The 19,125-nt window shown below is 44.1% G+C and overlaps 1 protein-coding gene across 3 annotated transcripts in view; it reads left to right on the forward strand.

The window, feature by feature from the left end:
• Positions 1-18,831, forward strand: part of LOC129815605 (calmodulin-binding transcription activator 1-like) — a 109,005-nt gene extending 90,174 nt beyond the window's left edge. The window contains exons 11-23 of one of the 3 annotated variants that reach the window (XM_055869567.1): positions 6,999-7,144; positions 7,250-7,434; positions 7,600-7,678; positions 7,775-8,042; positions 8,128-8,606; positions 8,695-8,855; positions 8,980-9,232; positions 9,652-9,723; positions 9,954-9,974; positions 10,087-10,232; positions 11,897-11,968; positions 12,158-12,188; positions 14,153-18,831. In XM_055869567.1, the coding sequence (XP_055725542.1) occupies positions 6,999-7,144; positions 7,250-7,434; positions 7,600-7,678; positions 7,775-8,042; positions 8,128-8,606; positions 8,695-8,855; positions 8,980-9,232; positions 9,652-9,723; positions 9,954-9,974; positions 10,087-10,232; positions 11,897-11,968; positions 12,158-12,188; positions 14,153-14,185 (1,946 nt within the window). In that variant the 3' untranslated portion in view covers positions 14,186-18,831. The remainder of the gene's footprint in view (positions 1-6,998; positions 7,145-7,249; positions 7,435-7,599; positions 7,679-7,774; positions 8,043-8,127; positions 8,607-8,694; positions 8,856-8,979; positions 9,233-9,651; positions 9,724-9,953; positions 9,975-10,086; positions 10,233-11,896; positions 11,969-12,157; positions 12,189-14,152) is intronic. The other 2 variants (XM_055869566.1, XM_055869568.1) reach the window with 2 other exon arrangements.
• The last annotated feature ends 294 nt before the right edge of the window (positions 18,832-19,125 follow it).

The raw sequence follows: 19,125 nt of genomic DNA on the forward strand, positions 1-19,125 counted from the left end.
TGCATCCCACTGCTGGCTTGTCTCTGAAGCTAAGCAGGGTTGGTCCTGGTCAGTCCCTGGATGGGAGACCAGATTCTGTTGGAAGTGATATTGGAGACACTCTTCCTCTGGTCTAAAAATAAATATCCCAATTCCCCAAGGCAGAGATTAGGGACATTGCCCTGTGTAGGGTGCTGTCTTTCGGATGGGACGTTAAAGGGGTGTCCTGACTCTCTGTGGTTACTAATGATCCCATGGAACATATTGTAAGAGTAGGGATGTTAAACCTGGTATCCTGGCTAGGATGTCCACCCCCAGTGCTCAGAATGACTGAAATCACATGTAGATTATGATAATTTCTCTTAACAGAACATGCAACTCCTGTGATGAAGCAGCCAATACAATGTAATTTGCCAAAATGCAATTTGCAGGAAAACACCATTCTAAACAGTGCACCTGAGGAAGCAGTTCCATGTGTGACAGAGATGAAAATCTCTGTTAGATTCCCCCTCTTTCTAAGTTTCTAAAGATGTGACAACCAGGATGGGTTGATAATATGACTATGATTGTGCCTTTGGCTTCTGGACAACAAAAGAAAGTTGATATGAAAACCAATGGAACAGGAGAGAAATGCTAGTTTCAATGGCAGAAAATAATTTCCTCCATGTTTCTATAAGGTAAGACATGCCTCATAATTTTAAGTAAAACATTCAGGTTTCAAACAATTAATAATATGTTTTCAAAATGCATACTGCCTCCGGCTCACATTGCAAAGTGGTAGAGGGCGTGCTGATAGCCTGCCTACCTTTGTGTATTCACTTGAATGGCGAATAGGAAGCGTGCTTCAATTATTAGTTGAGAAATAAAAATAGTAGCTCTTTTTAATCGTGGCCATCAAAACTATTTTGAACACACGATTGCATATAGAATTGTTGCGCAATGACTGGGCTTATAAAAGCACATTTCACTCCAACAGCATCGAGCTGAGGAGCTACAGCAGCTCTAGCACTGTCTGACCAGCTAATGGAAACCCTGGTGCGCTCTTTACGTGCATACGTGCCACTGTATGACAGATGTTATGATGTCTTATGTAGCTGTGATGAAGGCTTCATGAATGCATACATGAGGGGGGTTACAGAATCCACTTCTCAGATGCTAGTACCAAGGGTGAAACAGAGTGTTTAGACAATTTACTGTTTTAAATCAAATCAAATTTTATTGGTCACATTCACATATTTATCAGATGTTATTGAGGGTGTAGTGAAATGCTTGTGTTCCTAGCTCCAACAGTGTAGTAGTATCTAACAATACACACATCTAAAAGTAAAAGAATGGAATGGAATGTCGGAGTGGCATTGACTAAAATACAGTAGAATAGAATACAGTATATACATATGAAATGAGTAAAGCAGTGTGTAAATTATTAAAGTGACCAGTGATTCCATGTCTACAGTATGTATATAGGGCAACAGCCTATAAGGTGCATAGTTGAGTAACCGGGTGGTAGCCGGCTAGTGATGTAATTTATTTTTACAGATTTGGGTTCCTGCATGTAATTTAGCATTTTTGGTGTGTTGCTGATCATGCCATAGGTTTGATGGGAGATTCCACCATGTTGTATGGGTGCCTGGATTTACACGTCACATAGGGGCCAGGAATAGGGACAAGGGGTGTTTTGGGACCAGATACACTCTCTTACAATCTCTCTCTGAGTGAGTGTTGAGTCGGAAATAATGATAGAAAATGTAGAGGCTTGTTTCAGCACCATGGACAGCACCACTAGTCTAGAGCCACTGGCTGGAAAAATGTCATTCTTTTCCAAAGGCGAGACATTCTACCACTATGCCTGATGGGACTTGTTAATTTAAGCCTGCAATACAGTACCAGCCGAAAGTTTGAATACACCTACTCATTCAAGGGTTTTTCTTTATTTTTTACTATTTTCTACATTGTAGAATAATAGTGAAGACATCAAAACTATGAAATAACACATGGAATCATGTAGTAACCAAAAAAGTGTTAAATCAAAATATATTTTAGATTTTAGATTGTTCAAAGTTGCCACCCTTTGCCTTGATGACAGCTTTCCACACTCTTGGCATTCTGTCAACCAGCTTCACCTGGAATGATTTTCCAAGTCTTAAAGGAGTTCCCACGTGTGCTGAGCACCTGTTGGCTGCTTTTCCTTCACTCTGTGGTCCAACTCATCCCAAACCATCTCAATTGGGTTGAGGTCGGGTGATTGTGGAGGCCAGGTCATCTGATGCAGCACTTCATAACTCTCCTTCTTGGTCAAATAGCCCTTACACAGCCTTGAGATGTGTTGGGTCATTGTCCTGTTGAAAAACAAATGATAGTCCCACTAAGCACAAACCAGATGGTTGTGGTAGCCATGCTGGTTAAGTGTGCCTTGAACTCTAAATAAATCACTGACAGTGTCACCAGCAAAGCACCCCCACATCATCACACCTCCTCCTCCATGCCTCGTGGTGGAAACTACACATGCAGAGATCATCCGTTCACTTACTCTGCGTCTCACAAAGAAACGGCAGTTGGAACCAGAAAATCTCAAATTTGGCCTCATCAGACCAAAGGACAGATTTCCACCGGTCTAATGACCATTGCTCGTGTTTCTTGGCCCAAGCAAGTCTCCTTTTCTTATTGGTGTCGTTTAGTAGTGGTTTCTTTGCAGTAATTCGACCATGTAGGCCTGATTCACACAGTCTCTTCTGAACAGTTGATGTTGAGATGTGTCTGTTACTTGAACTCTGTGAAGCATTTATTTGGGCTGTAATTTCTGAGGCTGGTAACTCTAATGAACGTATCCTCTGCAGCAGAGGTAACTGGGTCTTCCTTTCCTGTGACGGTCTTCATGAGAGCCAGTTTCATCATAGCGCTTGATGGTTTTTGTGACTGCACTTGAAGAAACTTTCAAAGTTCTTGGCATTTTCTGGCTTGACTGACCTTCAATGTCTTATAGTAATGATGGACTGTTTTTACTCTTTACTTATTTGAGCTCTTCTTGACATAATATAGACTTGGTATTTTACCAAATAGGGCTATCTTCTGTATACCACCCCTACCTTGTCACAACTCAACTGATTGCCTCAAACACATTAAGAAGGAAAGACATTTCATAAATTAACTTTTAACAAGGCACACCTGTTAATTGAAATGCTTTCCAGGTGACTTCCTCATGAAGCTGGTTGAGAGAATGCCAAGAGTGTGCAAAGCTGTCATGGCAAAAGGTGGCTACTTTGAAGAATCTCAAATATATTTGGATTTGTTTAACACTTTGGTTACTACATGATTCATATGTGTTATTGCATAGTTTTGATGTCTTCACTATTATTCTACAATGTTGAAAGTAGTAAAAATAAAGAAAACTCCTGGAATGAGTAGGTGTTTCCAAACTTTTGACTAGCACTGTATGTTTTATACTGCAGCCTCCAGGGAGCCTTTGTGTGAGGGACATACTATATATAGCCTGTGTATAATTGCTGTCATGTGAATTGAAATGAAGTTTTTAAACACCTGTTGGTCATAGGCTTAAGACCCTTGTTTTATGTGATTGCTGTGTGTTTTGTTGTTTTTCACCATGCACAACATGAAGACAACATCCTGCCAATTATTGAATGACAATAAGGTTTCCTGACTGTACGAACCTCTAAGTAGTTACATTTTGTTTGCTACTCAATTTTCCCTCTCACACAAACATTCACGCTTGCAAACACTAGTCTGTGCAACAAGGTGCTGTAATTCTTCAATGCCTGTATAGTTCAGGGGCTTGTGTGTTTCATCTCGTTCGCTCCAGTCCATGTGATAGATACGCTATTGTGGCCTGTGCTATCGCCCGCAATGCAGAGAGAGAGAGAGAGCGAGCGAGCAAGAGAGAAAGAGCAAGAGAAAGATGGGGGAGGGGGGAGGGGCAGTGCGGCAATGCGTCTACAGAAAGACGCACTGCTGCGGTCCACATAAAGAGAACACTCGCATAATGTTTTGTTGCGTTAACGGTCTGTTTTATTGCAGCTAAATGTAAACCGTAATGGGTCTTCACCAGGTTCCGCTCACATAGGATACACAAAGCGGAATAGCAATAGATTTTATATCGTTTTAGAACGCTGGAGGTGGGATTAATAGGGCAGCCATCTGTGCATAGTCGCTCCCAGCATAATCTCGACAGACTGACCGAATGAGAGAGAGGCGTAGCCTCGGCAGCCTAGTTTAAGCCTGTTTCAGTGGTCGGTCGCCCCATATTGAGGCTCGTTGTCATAAACTAGCCTACCAAAATTGTACAATGCACCAAAGAGATCAAATAGCCGAATGATAAAGTACGGCTACCCAGGCATATTTGCATTAGCCTACTCACGCCTGCTTGAATTCACTCTCGTCTCTCCACTGTGCCTTTGTTTGAAAAGCGGGTAGTCAAGTTATTCTACTGTCTCTGACTCTTGTGATTCGTTTATTTTTCTCCCACCGATGATGACCGAGACACCAGTAGCTCGTGGAACTCCCCATGGTTAGATTTAACCCCGGCGTCTGTTTCCCTGCGGCGCAATTAGAATGAACGTCTGCCCTGTTTACGCACCTATCACGGTTTTAGGGGAGAGAAACGGCGCGAAATGGGAGGGGAGGGTAGAGACTCTCTCTCTCGGCTCTTCCACTTTGTTCTATTGATGTTGCATGGTAGCAAGCGTCGCACACCTCAAACTAAAAGGGAACTGTAAAACAGAAGAAGAAGGACAAAGAGAGCGTCAGAGAAACTATTTGAGCTTTCCGGTTAGTAGCCTTATCTATTATGTGAAAACGAGATAGAAAACAGAAAATAGACTTTTAGCTGTTGTCGGTGTTTTGTGCATTTACCTCGTAATTGGTGTTGAAAATGCGAGAGCCACAGAGTGTCTCGGAGGTCGCTGTTGAGTCTGGACTGGAGCCATTTAGAGGATTTTAGTTTATCCTATTATTCACTTTGGCTATCTGACTGTGGTGTTGATAGTAGGCTATGTCTGCCTATGCATGCTCGCATCATCTCGAAAGTCGTTGGTGGTGTGTGTTTACATTGCTTTCATTGGTCATTGCCGATGATATACCTGGTAAAGGCTCATAGCCAACACAGTCCAGGTAAATTCCCTCATCTTGCGGCACAGGTATTAAAACGTTTGTAAATGGCTACCCCTGTATATTATGTTGTGTAACTTGGCTGGCCTGGTAGCACAATGACTAAGTAACTAAGTAACACGTGTGCTGTGTAAGAGCTGCTATCTACTTCTCTCTCTCTCTCTTGCGCTTTGTCTCGCTCTCTATCTCTTTCTCTCTGAATAAATCAACCTCAAACAAAGGACTACAATAAGCCACTGTCCGTGTAACTCATATGCCGTTTGGGGACTTCTGTAGCCTAGTCTATTAACTTTTCGCAAAGGCATAGGCCTACATTTAGGGAAATGAACTATTATAACTTGTAAACTATAAGTGAGTGAATTGAACAGAGGGGAGTAGGCTACGAGCTGGTCTGAACCAAGTCGAAGTTGCATGAAGCGCATCCCACATTCTGATTTCAGCACCAAGAGAAGTGGACAGTGCCACGAGTTTTAGACTAGCTGTGAGTTGTGCTGAAAGCCCTGTGGGCTGGTGAAAATAATTTCCTAATGTGACATTTCACAGTTTTTATTCTGGTTACTTTAACAATTATATAACAATTTAACAAATCCCAAGTCTGATGGGCAGGAACAGGGGCAGAAAGTGGGTCAAAACTTGGAACAGAATTAAACAGTTCTGGAAAACAAGCTTTTCTCTAATTAAACAGACCTCCCGCCATCCATAAATACCCGACTGAAAAAAACTAAAACATAGAAACAAGCATGTTGTCAGCAGTGGTCATGTCTCCACCGCCAAGTACTGTGTTGTCCTGCACATGCTGTTGTCACTGACATGCTGTGTGTGTGACTGGAAGTGCCCCTGAGGGCCTCATAGAAGGGTAGGAACGGGGTGTAGCCTATGGAGTAGACGGATAGGCTCCCTGTAGGAGGAAAGTGACTGACACACATACAAACATATCTTGTGAGCAACACAAACATGGTTGGAGACTGAGACACACAAGTCTGTAGATACACACATGCAGAGACACAAACACACACAGTTGGAGAGTCAAAGAGGGTCAGTGTAATTCATGATTCCTCTGTGTCTGGTGAGAGATCAAGGTCCCACATGCAGCAGACTGATGCAACACCCACACAGATCGGAGTAATCCAGACAGACCCGCCTAGACATAGAACAGAGAAACTTCTAAATTCCCCCTAAAATTCTGTCCACCCAATGTGGTGGTATAACCAGCTGGTATTGAACCCAATATGTCTGGGTGACTACAGAACATGTTAGCCCACTGACCTTAAGGCATTTGTTTGGGAAGCTAACACAACATGTTGAGTTTGTTTTTCTGTTCATTCAGATGAGCTCTCTGTCGTGTGTAGCTGGCAGGCTATGCTCCATTCTGATTGGCTGTAGTAGTTGTGTTAAAGGGGAGGAGCTCTTATGTCACAGTTGTCGTCCCACCTTCTTCTCCTCCTCTGTGTGTGCCGCATCCTGAGAGAGAGGGCGAGAGTGAGAGAGAGAGGGAGAGACAGAGATGGAGAGGGAGAAAGAGAGACCATCAGGTGGGGATGACATAATCTGCACTGCAGCAACACTGCAGTAGCATTTGAACAAAGACGCGCGCAAGCACACACACACACACACACACACACACACAGTGCAAGTACACACTCCTGTTCTCTCTCACATAGATACAAACATGGACTATTGTTTACTTGCCCCCAGGTCTAGTTTGTTTTTAAGGTTTATCTCTGTAGAGAGAGAGCTTGATGTTTCACCCTGTAAACTCTGTATTCTCTTACTGTATGGGAATCTGCTACAGGGATAATGAACACATTATGAATAGAGTTATGCACAGCTCACCTCAACCAGTCATCTCTGCCTGTCCCACTTTTATCCAATCACAGTGTGTCCCTCCTGTGTTTCCATAGATACCCAGTTCAGGATGTCCATTCTGGAGCGTCTGGAGCAGATGGAACAGAGGATGGCTGAGATAACCAATCACCATCAGAGCTCCGAAACCACAGCAGCCACGGGGGGAGGTGGAGGAGCAGGTGGCACTGACCACCAGTCCCAGGTAACTCAATGGATTGGTTAATTGATTGGTTGGTTGATTGATTGGCTAGTTAATTGTTTGATTGTTTTATTGATTGATTGCTTTTACCCCTCCCTCTCTCTCCAGCTCTCCCCAGCCGAGGGTTCATTTGAGGGCCGTGTGGTGGTGGTGTGTGAGAAGATGATGACCCGCCCCTGTTGGGTTTCCTCCAATCAGCTGATCCACAGCCGGAGTTCCCGGGGCATGACCCTGCTGCACCTGGCCGCAGCTCAGGGATACGCAGGGTTAATACAGACTCTCATCCGCTGGCGGTGAGAATCCACACACACACACACACACACACACACACACACACACACACACACACACACACACACACACACACACACACACACACACACACACACACACACACACACACACACACACACACGTACATTAAGATTTGGTTCTAAACGTGCTCCTCTGTTCCTCAGCACTAAGCATGCAGACAGCATAGATCTGGAATTAGAGGTGGACCCGCTCAATGTCGACCACTTCTCCTGCACCCCACTGGTAAGAGATTGTGTCTGTGATGTAATGTGAATGTATGTTCTGTCTATATTTATTTAATGCTGTGTGTATATGACGTGTTTTGTCTCCGCCCGGTAGATGTGGGCCTGTGCTCTGGGTCATACAGAAGCAGCGCTGGTTCTGTACCAGTGGGACCCCAGAGCTTTGGCCATCCCTGATTCGCTGGGCCGCCTGCCACTCAGTATTGCACGCTCACGGGGACACACTCGCTTGGCTGAGCTACTGGAGCAGCTTCAACAGACTCCTCCTACTCAGAGTCCGCCCACTGACACCTGGATGGACAGGTGGAGCAGCGAATTGGAGCCCAGTGGACATAGGGAAAGCCCCGCACCCAGCTCTAACCCAGGTGAGAGAGGTTACCTTGGTTACATTGGGGTATTTAACCCTGAGGGCCGCAGTTCCATGTGTGATATCATGCTCTGTCTCTCCAGACCTAAGGAGAACTAGGACAGAACCACAGCAGAGCACCCAGAACCACAGCCAGAGCCAGAGTCAGAGCTGGGCTCATCAGGGCCAACCCCAGTTGCAGGGCCAACACCGGGGGCCACCAGACAACCAGGGAGACCTCCCACCAGCCAAGAGACTCAAACTCAACCCTGAGGCCCAGCAACAGCCAGTCAACCCCCCACGCTCTCAACTACCCAACCTCAGCCCCCTAAACACTCACCCCCCCAGACCCAGCTCTAACACCCCAAATCCCCACTTCCCCAGCCCACCTCTGCAGTCCAGGTTAGGGGGGTCAGGGGGTGGTAGTAGGTATAGCTTGCGGCAGGCTCTTGGGAGGCGGAGTTTGGCCAGGAGGATTCTGGGAAAGGAGAGACTGGCCAATCATCTGCGTCAGAGGGGCGTATCCACCAGGGGGGAGGAGCCAGAACTGCTGACCTATCAGGAGAACAGTGAAGACCTGCAGGTAGGAGGAGCTTAGGCTAGTTTGACCAATAACTCCACTCAAGCCTCTACTTTTACTTCATGCAAGCACTTATTTGTGTGTGTTGCAGATGAACATGATGATGCTGGCAGAACACATCATGGAAGCGACTCCTGACAGGATCAAACAGGAGGGTTTTGTTGCCACGGAGACTGAGATGTCGCCACCGGAGACCGTTGGGGTCAGCGGTGATGTCAGCTGGTTGGCTAGTTACATTGGTGACGTGGAGCGGTGAGTCCAGAAAGCTCCTATCTCTATATCTCCTATCTCTATATGATACTGTGGTATTGTATCGATGTAGTGTATATTACTGCCTGCACTCTCCCTCATACTGCTTCTGGTGATTTTCCTTCAGGTTTCTATACTCCAGGCCCCAGATGCCCACCCCAAGCCCCATACCAAGCCCCCTGACTGGGCCTGAGGATCAGGAAAGTCCCCTGGCTCCGCAAGGCCTGCCCTCCCCGGCCGACTGGAGCTCCTTCCTGCATGCATCACTCAGTGGAGAGGGCCCAGACACCAACCCTGCCCACCTCACACTGACAGAGGCGGAGCAAAGAGAACTGTACGAGGCTGCAAGACACGCCCACCACACCCTCAGAAAGTACAAGGTATTGATAATAACTCTGTTTGTAAAGCCGTCGTACACAAAAATCACTCAAAGCACTACAAAATACAACAGAAGGGTCAAATAGAAGAAGACTTTATTCTGGGTTAAAAGTTCTCCCTGCCAGGTCCCTGGCTCCACAGGTTGAAGGGTGAATGGGTGGATGTCTGGAGTAGTTGTGTCTGGGTGTGTGTGATTGACCCTGCATGGGGAGTTTAAGCAGAGCATGGCCTGGATAGAAAAAACAACTGCACTGCATTCTCTCTCTCTCTCTCCCTCATAAGGATACACTGCAACAAGTGTATGATCTAGAATCCAGTGTTGTGAAGTTTGGGGTCAACCATCTGTGGCTCGCATGCCCACTCCTGGTCTCTCCCCTGTGGTTGCCATGCCAACTCACCCTTCCCTCCCTCCTTCCTCTAGGGCCGGCCAATCCAGGAGCAACGTAAAGAGACCGTAGCAGTGGTCCAGCGCTGCTATAAGAAATACAAACAGGTACAGTAAGACTCTCAATCCCAGATCAATCAGAAGAACATATCAGCTCTGCTACTGAAACCAATGACCAATCAGCATCAGTCAGCTCAGCCATTAGTCAGGACAGCTAGAACACAGCAGCTGACATACCTTCTACTCTATGTCTAGTCTGGTTCACTATGACTGGATGTGTCACAATATGTCCTTCATACTCTCTCTCTTTATTTCTCCCTCTCTCCATCTCTCTCAAGCTGTCATGGATAGCCTTGAAGGTAGAGTGGCACTCTCTCTCAATCTCTCTGTCTTTATTCTATAACACATTGTTTGAATGTACATTAAGTTTGTACTATTTCCCTGACCAGTCTAATGTAATATCTCTATCAGTATGCACTTTATAAGAGGATGACGCTGGCAGCCATTTTGATCCAGAGCCGCTTCCGCAGTTTCCACGAACAGAGGAAGTTCCAGCAGAGCCGGCGAGCAGCAGTACTGATCCAGCAATACTACCGCAGCTACAGACACTCTCTCAGGTACACACATGGCACGCACATAGGTCATTATCAATACAACATCACAATGAGGTACACATAGGTCATTATCAATACAACATCACAATGAGGTGCACATAGGTCATTATCAATACAACATCACAATGAGGTACACATAGGTCATTATCAATACAACATCACAATGAGGTGCACATAGGTCATTATCAATACAACATCACAATGAGGTGCACATAGGTCATTATCAATACAACATCACAATGAGGTGCACATAGGTCATTATCAATACAACATCACAATGAGGTGCACATAGGTCATTATCAATACAACATCACAATGAGGTACACATAGGTCATTATCAATACAACATCACAATAAGGTACACATAGGTCATTATCAATACAACATCACAATGAGGTACACATAGGTCATTATCAATACAACATCACAATGAGGTGCACATAGGTCATTATCAATACAACATCACAATGAGGTGCACATAGGTCATTATCAATACAACATCACAATGAGGTGCACATAGGTCATTATCAATACAACATCACAATGAGGTGCACATAGGTCATTATCAATACAACATCACAATGAGGTACAGAACGTTTGATTTACCTGCTGGGGGGCGAGGAGACCCCCATCGCCGCTGCGTGTCGTTTTTAAGGGATTGTTAAATAAATACATGTTATAACTATTTGGTTTTAATATCATCACCACTTGAAGAACATAGTCAGGACTACACATTTACAATTATGCCACATTTAGCTCTATTATCCGACTTAAACAGCAAGTAACTGTCTGCTTTCATGATCAGTAAACATCAATTGCTCATGTAATTTCAGATACATGAGAGTATTCCCAGGATATATCTTTATATTGGCCACCATTAATTGGATATTTGAGTGATATAACATAAAAGTTAACTATACCTGACAAATATGACTGGTTTAAGTTCATTTCACATCCTTTGTGGGGTCTACCTGTCAAGCAGCAGAAGGGTGCATTTGCCATTTTCCAACCAACGTGGACCTACCTAGCAAAGTTAGCTAACATTATCCCCTTTTCAACAGTGTTTTTCAGAGTGTTTAATCACGATTGCTGCTGACAGACATGATAGGTTACAGTGATTGATGGACAACGTCAAAGTGGCTAGCTAGCTAGCAACAGATCGCGTCAATATGGCCAGTTAATAAGCTAACTTTCAGGGCTTAAACTAGATGGCTATATCCAAATATAGTTTGATTTGCTTGTCATCTATTGTGGTGATGACAGAAGTCTGACTGACAACTTTACCAGGACGATGACTTGTCAATCTCTTTCCAAAAGCCTAATCTCTGATGAAGCAAGCTAAATGACACATGTTATATATGCCAAATGGATAGGCTACCCTCACGTATCTGACATTTTACTGATCATGAAAGCAGGCAGTTACTTGCTGTATACGTCTGATGATATTAAAACCAAATAGTTATAACATGTATTTAACAATCCCTTAAAAAGGACACATTTAAAAAACAGCACAATGGTTTTAGCGGTGCTGGGGTCTCCTTGCCCCCCAGCAGGCAAATCCAACGCTCTGCACCTTATTGTGACGTTTTATTGATACCGACCTATACACACAAACAGACAAGCACACACACACACCCTAACTGTGCTGTGTGGTTGTCATCATGCAGCAGTCTCCTCACTAAGAGACAGAACCAGGCTGCCCGTAAGATCCTGAGGTTCCTGCTCAGATGCCGCCACAGGTACTAATACACACAATCTCCTTCCTGCTCCAGACCAGCTGTCACTACATCACCATGATAGAGAGGATGCAGGTGTTGACCATGTCTGTCCTCTCTAGCATGGCCGTGTGGTGACAACCCCACCCCTCCTTCCCATACCCAGTGTGTGTGTGTGCTAATAGTTGGTGTTGTTTTGCTGTTTCTGTGAAGCCTCTTGATGGACCATAGACCAGTCAAACGGGTAAGTGAGCACCAGTAACTCAGTTTGGGCTTTTCTTACCCCCTCTTCTTACTCTCATTTCTTACTTTCTCTTCATACTCTTTTTCTCTCCTTCGCCCCTTCTCTCTCTCACTTTTCTCTCGCTCCCTCTCTCCATGTGGCTGATGCCTGTTTGCATGTCAGCTCTTGAGAGGGAGAGAGGGAACACTGGGTCAGTCCAAACCTCAAACATAAACACCTCTATCTGTCCCTCTAGTCTGTTTGCTTTCTCTCTCTTCCTCTCTGTTCCTCTCTCTTTCTCTCTCTCCCTCTCTGCTTCTCTCTCTGTTCCTCTCTCTCTCTCTCTCTCTTCCTCTCTGTTCCTCTCTCTTTCTCTCTCGCCCTCTCTCTCCCTCTCTGTTCCTCTCTCTATCTCTCTCGCTCTCTGTTCCTCTCTCTATCTCTCTCTGTTCCTCTCTCTCTTTCTCTCTATTTCTCTCTCTTTCTCCCTCTCTCTCCCTCTGTTCCTCTCTATATCTCTCTCGCTCTCTGTTCCTCTCTCTCTTTCTCTCTCTTTCTCTGTCTTTCTCTCTTTCTCTCTATTTCTCTCTCTCCCTCTCTCTCCCTCTCTGTTCCTCTCTCTCTCTCTCTCCCTCTGTTCCTCTCTATATCTCTCTCGCTCTCTGTTCCTCTCCCTCTCTCTCTCTCTCTCTCTTTCTCTCTCTTTCTCTCTTTCTCTCTCTCGCTCTCCCTCTTTGTTCCTCTCTCTCTCTCCCTCGCTCTCCCTCTGTTCCTCTCTCTCTCTCCCTCTCTGTTCTTCTCTGTTCCTCTCTCTCCCTCTCTCTCCCTCTCTCTCCCTCTCTGTCCCTCTCTGTTCCTCTCTCTTTCTCTCTCTCCCTCGCTCTCCCTCTTTGTTCCTCTCTCTCTCTCCCTCGCTCTCCCTCTGTTCCTCTCTCTCTCTCCCTCTCTGTTCTTCTCTGTTCCTCTCTCTTTCTCTCTCTCTCTCTCCCTCTCTCTCCCTCTCTGTTCCTCTCTCTTTCTCTCTCTCTCCCTCTGTTCCTCTCTATATCTCTCTCGCTCTCTGTTCCTCTCCCTCTCTCTCTCTCTCTCTCTCTTTCTCTCTCTTTCTCTCTTTCTCTCTCTCCCTCGCTCTCCCTCTTTGTTCCTCTCTCTCTCTCCCTCGCTCTCCCTCTGTTCCTCTCTCTCTCTCCCTCTCTGTTCTTCTCTGTTCCTCTCTCTTTCTCTCTCTCTCCCTTTCTCTCCCTCTCTCTCCCTCTCTGTCCCTCTCTGTTCCTCTCTCTTTCTCTCTCTCCCTCGCTCTCCCTCTTTGTTCCTCTCTCTCTCTCCCTCGCTCTCCCTCTGTTCCTCTCTCTCTCTCCCTCTCTGTTCTTCTCTGTTCCTCTCTCTCTCTCTCTCTCCCTCGCTCTCCTTCTCTGTTCCTCTCTCTCTCTCTCTCTCCCTCGCTCTCCTTCTCTGTTCCTCTCTCTCTCTATCTCTCTCTCTCCCTCACTCTCCTTCTCTGTTCCTCTCTCTTTCTCTCTCTCTCTCCCTCTCTCTCCCTCTCTGTTCCTCTCTCTTTCTCTCTCTAGATATTGCTGAATGATGCTGGTATTTCTGCATGACTGACAGAGAGAGGGGGCAGGTCCTTCTGCTTTACTTCCAGGGACTGGGGCATGCTTTGAATGACATCACTTCCTCTGTGGGAGGGGCTTCTCTCTTGTTTGGCCTGCCAGTATCCTGCTATTATTTTTGGCTTGGTAGTTGTGGAGGGAGAGGGGGGAGAGAAGTGTGTGTGTGTGTGTGTGTGTGTGTGTGTGTGTGCGCGCTTGCCTGCGTGCGTGGGTGGGTGTGCGCGCGTGTGTGTGTATGAGGCCGCTCATCTTACAGTCATCTGAGAACTGTAACACAGAAAGTGGCTGGTGAACCAAAATAACTGTTTGTTGTCCCCAGTGCCACCCGTCAGTGTGGTGTGTGTGTGTCTGACCTGGAGCTCTTCTCTCCTCTAGGGCAAGAGAGCAGAGAAAGGCCAGGGGTCCTGAGAGCCCACGAACCAGTCCAACACAGAGCCCCCTCATCCTGTGAACTCCTCTACACCCTTCTCTTCCCTCTCCTCCTCTCCCTTCCTCCCTCGGTCTCACAGGGGCAACTCTCTTTTCCTCCCTCTCCTCATACCACTCTCACAATGGGACTACTTCACAGTCCACACTCCTCTTCTCCAAACAGACTGCTAACAATGAGGATGGATACATGGCAACTATATCACTGAGACAACACAGAGACAACTCTCCTCTCTCTCCTCCCTCTGTTTCTGTGAGACAAAACTACATTACCCTGCCTGGCATCTTTGCACTCTTCACAGATAGATCAATGTTTTCTTCAAGAGCAGAAAAGAACAAGAGAAGAAGATCAGGATGCAGCTGAAGATGCACATTTTTTTATCGAACGTGTTCGATACGGAGAATGAGATGATTGGTTTTCTCATATGGGCAACATTTGCATTGACATGCATAGTCTATATTGGACCTGTTGTACATGCTGTATAAATGATACATTTTAGGAAAGGAAAACATAAACCAAATATCACTCCCATATCCTGTATGCATGCACTGTTTTTCACTAGCTCTTCTCCCATGGCTTTTATGGCAGTTGGCAAAGTCAATGTGATCACCACACTCTGATTGGCTGGCTAGACAGGTCAACCAGTCCCCCAAAGAGAAGTACTACACTTGAATGTAAGAAGAACATTAACAGATAGGGGTTTAGATGTAAATAACAGTGTCTTAATTTGTTATATTGACTTGTCTATGAAGTCATTCTCTGAGGCAGCATTTTGCTAGCCTGATGTGTGAGTCTGTGTTTGTTGAATCTAATGCATGTGTTTGAGCTGTGAGCTCCTGCATGCGAACCAAACTTGTTTGTTTTGTATTTATGTGTAGTGGTGTCTCACTTCTGTCCTCATTGACTATCTCTACCCTGTGTTTATCATGTGCTCTATGTAAGGAAAATAACCTGGGTTTTCTGTTTTTATTTATCTATTATTTATCTATTTTTTTTATTATTTACCTTGTTATGTTCTTTCATTTAATTTACAGTAAGAAAAGGGCATTTTAGCCTGAGTCCGTTTTATCCCCCTATTGTGTGGTAATGTGTGGTAATGTGTGACATATTCAGTTCAGATGGTTATCTGTCTCTGTCAATTTGTTCTTAACATGAACTTCAAAAAGCCACATATGGTTTTGAGGAGAGTGTCACATTGCATTGCCTTGACTTCTTATAGTCTGTGAGGAGTCCCTATACTTACTATACGCTGGCCCCTGTCTAGGACATGGGTCCCTATATTAGCCCTTATAGAGTTTAGCCCAACCCATATTTTTGACTATTGAGCGTCTCTGTACATAAATGACGAGGTAAGGGTATATATGGAGACCCTGGATCTTTTCATGAGAAAAGACTGTATTTAAGAATATATATTATTTTACTTCTATAACAACAATATGAGCAGATAGAGACCCGGGTATACAGGACAATTGTATTGTTTGTAAATAATGTAAATACTAACCATGGATCTATGTGCATGAGAAAATAAGACAAAGAAACGGGGCAAGAAAATCAACATACATTTTTTTGTGGCTATGGACTGTAAGAGGATTTGAACTACTTTACAAGTGTTTGATATAAGTGTTATTGAAGAACATTTTGCTAAAGCATGACATTGATGAAATCTTATGTTAAAACAAGTGATATAAAGAATAAGGGCAGAAAGCAAAATGTATACATATCATGCTTTTGATTTCAGGCTAGCAAGAATGAAATAATTTTGCTAGTGGTGCCAATTATTATGAATTCTACTTTTCCCTAGGTCCCTAGGATTAGCGCAGGAGTTTTTCCTGACCATGTGGTCACTTGTTCAGGAAAAACTCCTGGTACAGGAGGTTAAACATACAAGTATTAAATATACTGTACACAGTCATCTCAAGCAAATGAAGGATGGGAAAGCAAGGAGAACTTCATAATCTATTCTTCTAAAGTGTACACAGAATGAGTTCCTGTCAGGTGTCAAAACCAAACAAACTGGTGATGGGTGATGTTTCTGTTAGTGTGGTCCTCTGTGGCTCAGTTAGTAAGAGCGTTGTGCTGGCAATGCCAAGGTTGTTGGTTGATTTCCTGCAGGGATTACACACATACTCAAAATGTATGCCCTCACTGTACTGAGTAAGTTACTTTGGATGAAAGTGTCTGCTAAGTGGTATATACTTTTATGTTAATGCAATTGCAGATTTGAAACTTTCACCTCTTAGCTTCAGACAGATGTTTTCCCCTTCAAATTCCCCAGCATGTAATTGCCAATAGTATGGCCCGTGTTACAATGAGGCGTTTCCTTCCCTGGAGTGTCTTACAGATTTGCTTTGACTGAGGATTATGACCAATTTGGTTAGAAAGTGCCTACTCATATACAGAACGTGCAAGCTAATATCAGGAACCCACTATATGTCTCCAAACGAGTTAACCCATTCTCTCTATAGTTTCCCAAATTGTGTGTGGTGATTATTCTACACAGAAGATTGGTGCCCAGTCTTATTTTGAACTCTAATTTGTTAGTGATTTTTTTTCTGCTTCCTATACCTAAGTGTTTATGCATTCAAAATATTCCATTGTTAAAAGACAGTGACAGATGGCTATAGCAGAAACAGACTGATACTAGTGCTGATACTAGTGCTTACTAGTGCCTCTAAGCAGATGATGTATATTACTCCTCCTACCAGGTAGACACTGAGTAGTGGATCCCAGCATACATTACCATGGTTCATTTGGGTTGCTACATTATTTTAAAAAATCCATAGCTCTGATTTGCCCCCTACATGTATTTATTAGTGAGAAGGAAACATGGACAACGTTTCAATCCTCATTGGGATCTCAGTTAGGTTGCCAGATCATGCCATATCTCTGACTGGGCTGGTTGATATATTATAGGCTAAATTCTGCATGGCACATTCACGCCCATTTTACAGTAAGGGCAGTACATGTAGGCCTAGACACTGTCATATAGATTCCTTGGGTTAAGTCTTTAGTGAGATGTAGAGCACAAGAAACCCTCTTTCTGGAATTCAACTGCTGTATGGTCATTCTCAAGATGCAAATATCTGTTTTGAACATTGATAAAGTGTATTCTTCTGCATGGAAATTGCACGACATTTCACTTTATTTATCATCTGTTCAGTCCTGGCAGTAATGTTCTTCCAACGTTCTTACATAAAAACATATCTTAGCTGGAGCAAACTTCACATACACAGACAGAGACATGCACACGACTCACTCGGTCGTCTCACAATCTCCAATCTTGCACACACATCACACTCTCTCTCTTTTATTTTTTCTTAGGGAGCAGTAACTCCCTCAGATTTAAACTCAGGGTTCTAGAATGGCTTGGGGGTGTGGAGTAGGCCCTGTGTGTGCGAGTGTGTGTGTGTGTTAATCAGCCAATTGTGATTAGGCTATACCTCCTCTTTCATAAGATGACAGTGGCGATGACCCCACAGAGAGCTGGCAGACTGAGGTCTTGTTCACAGGGAGTTGGCCTGAGATGGGTGCCACACACATCCCATCTATAAAGGACTTCCACTTCCAAACATCTGACACACAACATATAACATATATAATACAAACATTTGAATATATGTAGAGCCTCACAAAGAAGACAATAATATCCTCTCTAGGGCCCGGAGTGGTTTTCCTGACCAGGAAAAACTCTGGGCATAGTCATTATGGCCCATGAATTATTCATGTTGGAAAGACTCTCCAGCCTATCGCTGTTTCACTCTGTAGTCAACTCTTGAATGCGCTTAATCATTTTATACCCTGGCCTGGAACTGTGCCCTCCAACCACATCACAGCTACACTAACAGAAACACAGAGAGGGGCTGCTGTTTAAAGGGGGTGAATTCACACTGGATAAGGCTTTCCACTGAGACACACAGAGCAATAAACAAACATATACATTTTCTAAATGAGGATCTGTAAATTTAAGTAAGCGTAGAGATCAGTTTGTAGAGAAAAACATAAGCTATGTCACAGGCAACTTTGACTTCCTCTAAGGAAGTGGGCCACATTCAGTAGCCGAACGTTGCAGATAGAAATGCTATGAATATAGCTGACGTGATTCCTTATTCTACATGTCAGAGAGGCATGTTTGTTCTACATGCCATATTTCTATCTGAACATAACAAAACGCTGCGTCCTGCTGAACTCGCTCCTGGGCAAGCTGCACAGAGGTGACCTTTGACCCACAGGTTAAAGGTCAAATAAGAGATAAATTATGAAATACAGGCCGTAGTTATAACGGGCTATGGGCTAACATCACTCTGCATGTTTAAATAGTGCTAGCTAGACTTCTCCCTCTCTTTCTCTTTTCCTCTCTCATCCCTAGCTTTGTTCCCTCCTATTTTGTGTTCTTCATGCCCCCTCTCTCTCTTTCTACCTCTCTTTCCCTCTTTTGTAAGTGAATTTTTTATAATGTGCATGTATACGCATCAATAAATAGTTGAATATGTTTTTAAAAAGTATCTTCTGCTGCTGAGGCCATGCAAAGTGTTTTGAATTGCCCTTATATGTGGAAAATGTATTTTGAATGCTTTACATAATTTCTGCTGTAAAATGAAATCTGAGTAAAAAGAAAATTTGCACTTTACTGTAATGGTCTGATGTTTATTTTATTGTCAGCGTGATTGTACGACATTTAAAAGAAACTGGGCTACAAATTGTTTATCATATCTATGCTACGTTTTTGTATTTGTAGTATTTCCAGAAATACTGTTGAAAATTAAGTCTCTGGTAATTCTGTCCATGGGCCTATAATGAAGTAAGTTGAGGCATTGAAGAGACTTTATTTCCTTGTTGAATAATGATTTCATTTAAAGTAACTATCTAGTGAAAATCTCACTTTTAAAAGCTCTTAGGGCTCGATTCAATCCGTATTGCGGAG

The sequence above is a fragment of the Salvelinus fontinalis genome, chromosome 18, assembly GCF_029448725.1.
Source record: "Salvelinus fontinalis isolate EN_2023a chromosome 18, ASM2944872v1, whole genome shotgun sequence".
Classification (NCBI taxonomy): domain Eukaryota; kingdom Metazoa; phylum Chordata; class Actinopteri; order Salmoniformes; family Salmonidae; genus Salvelinus; species Salvelinus fontinalis.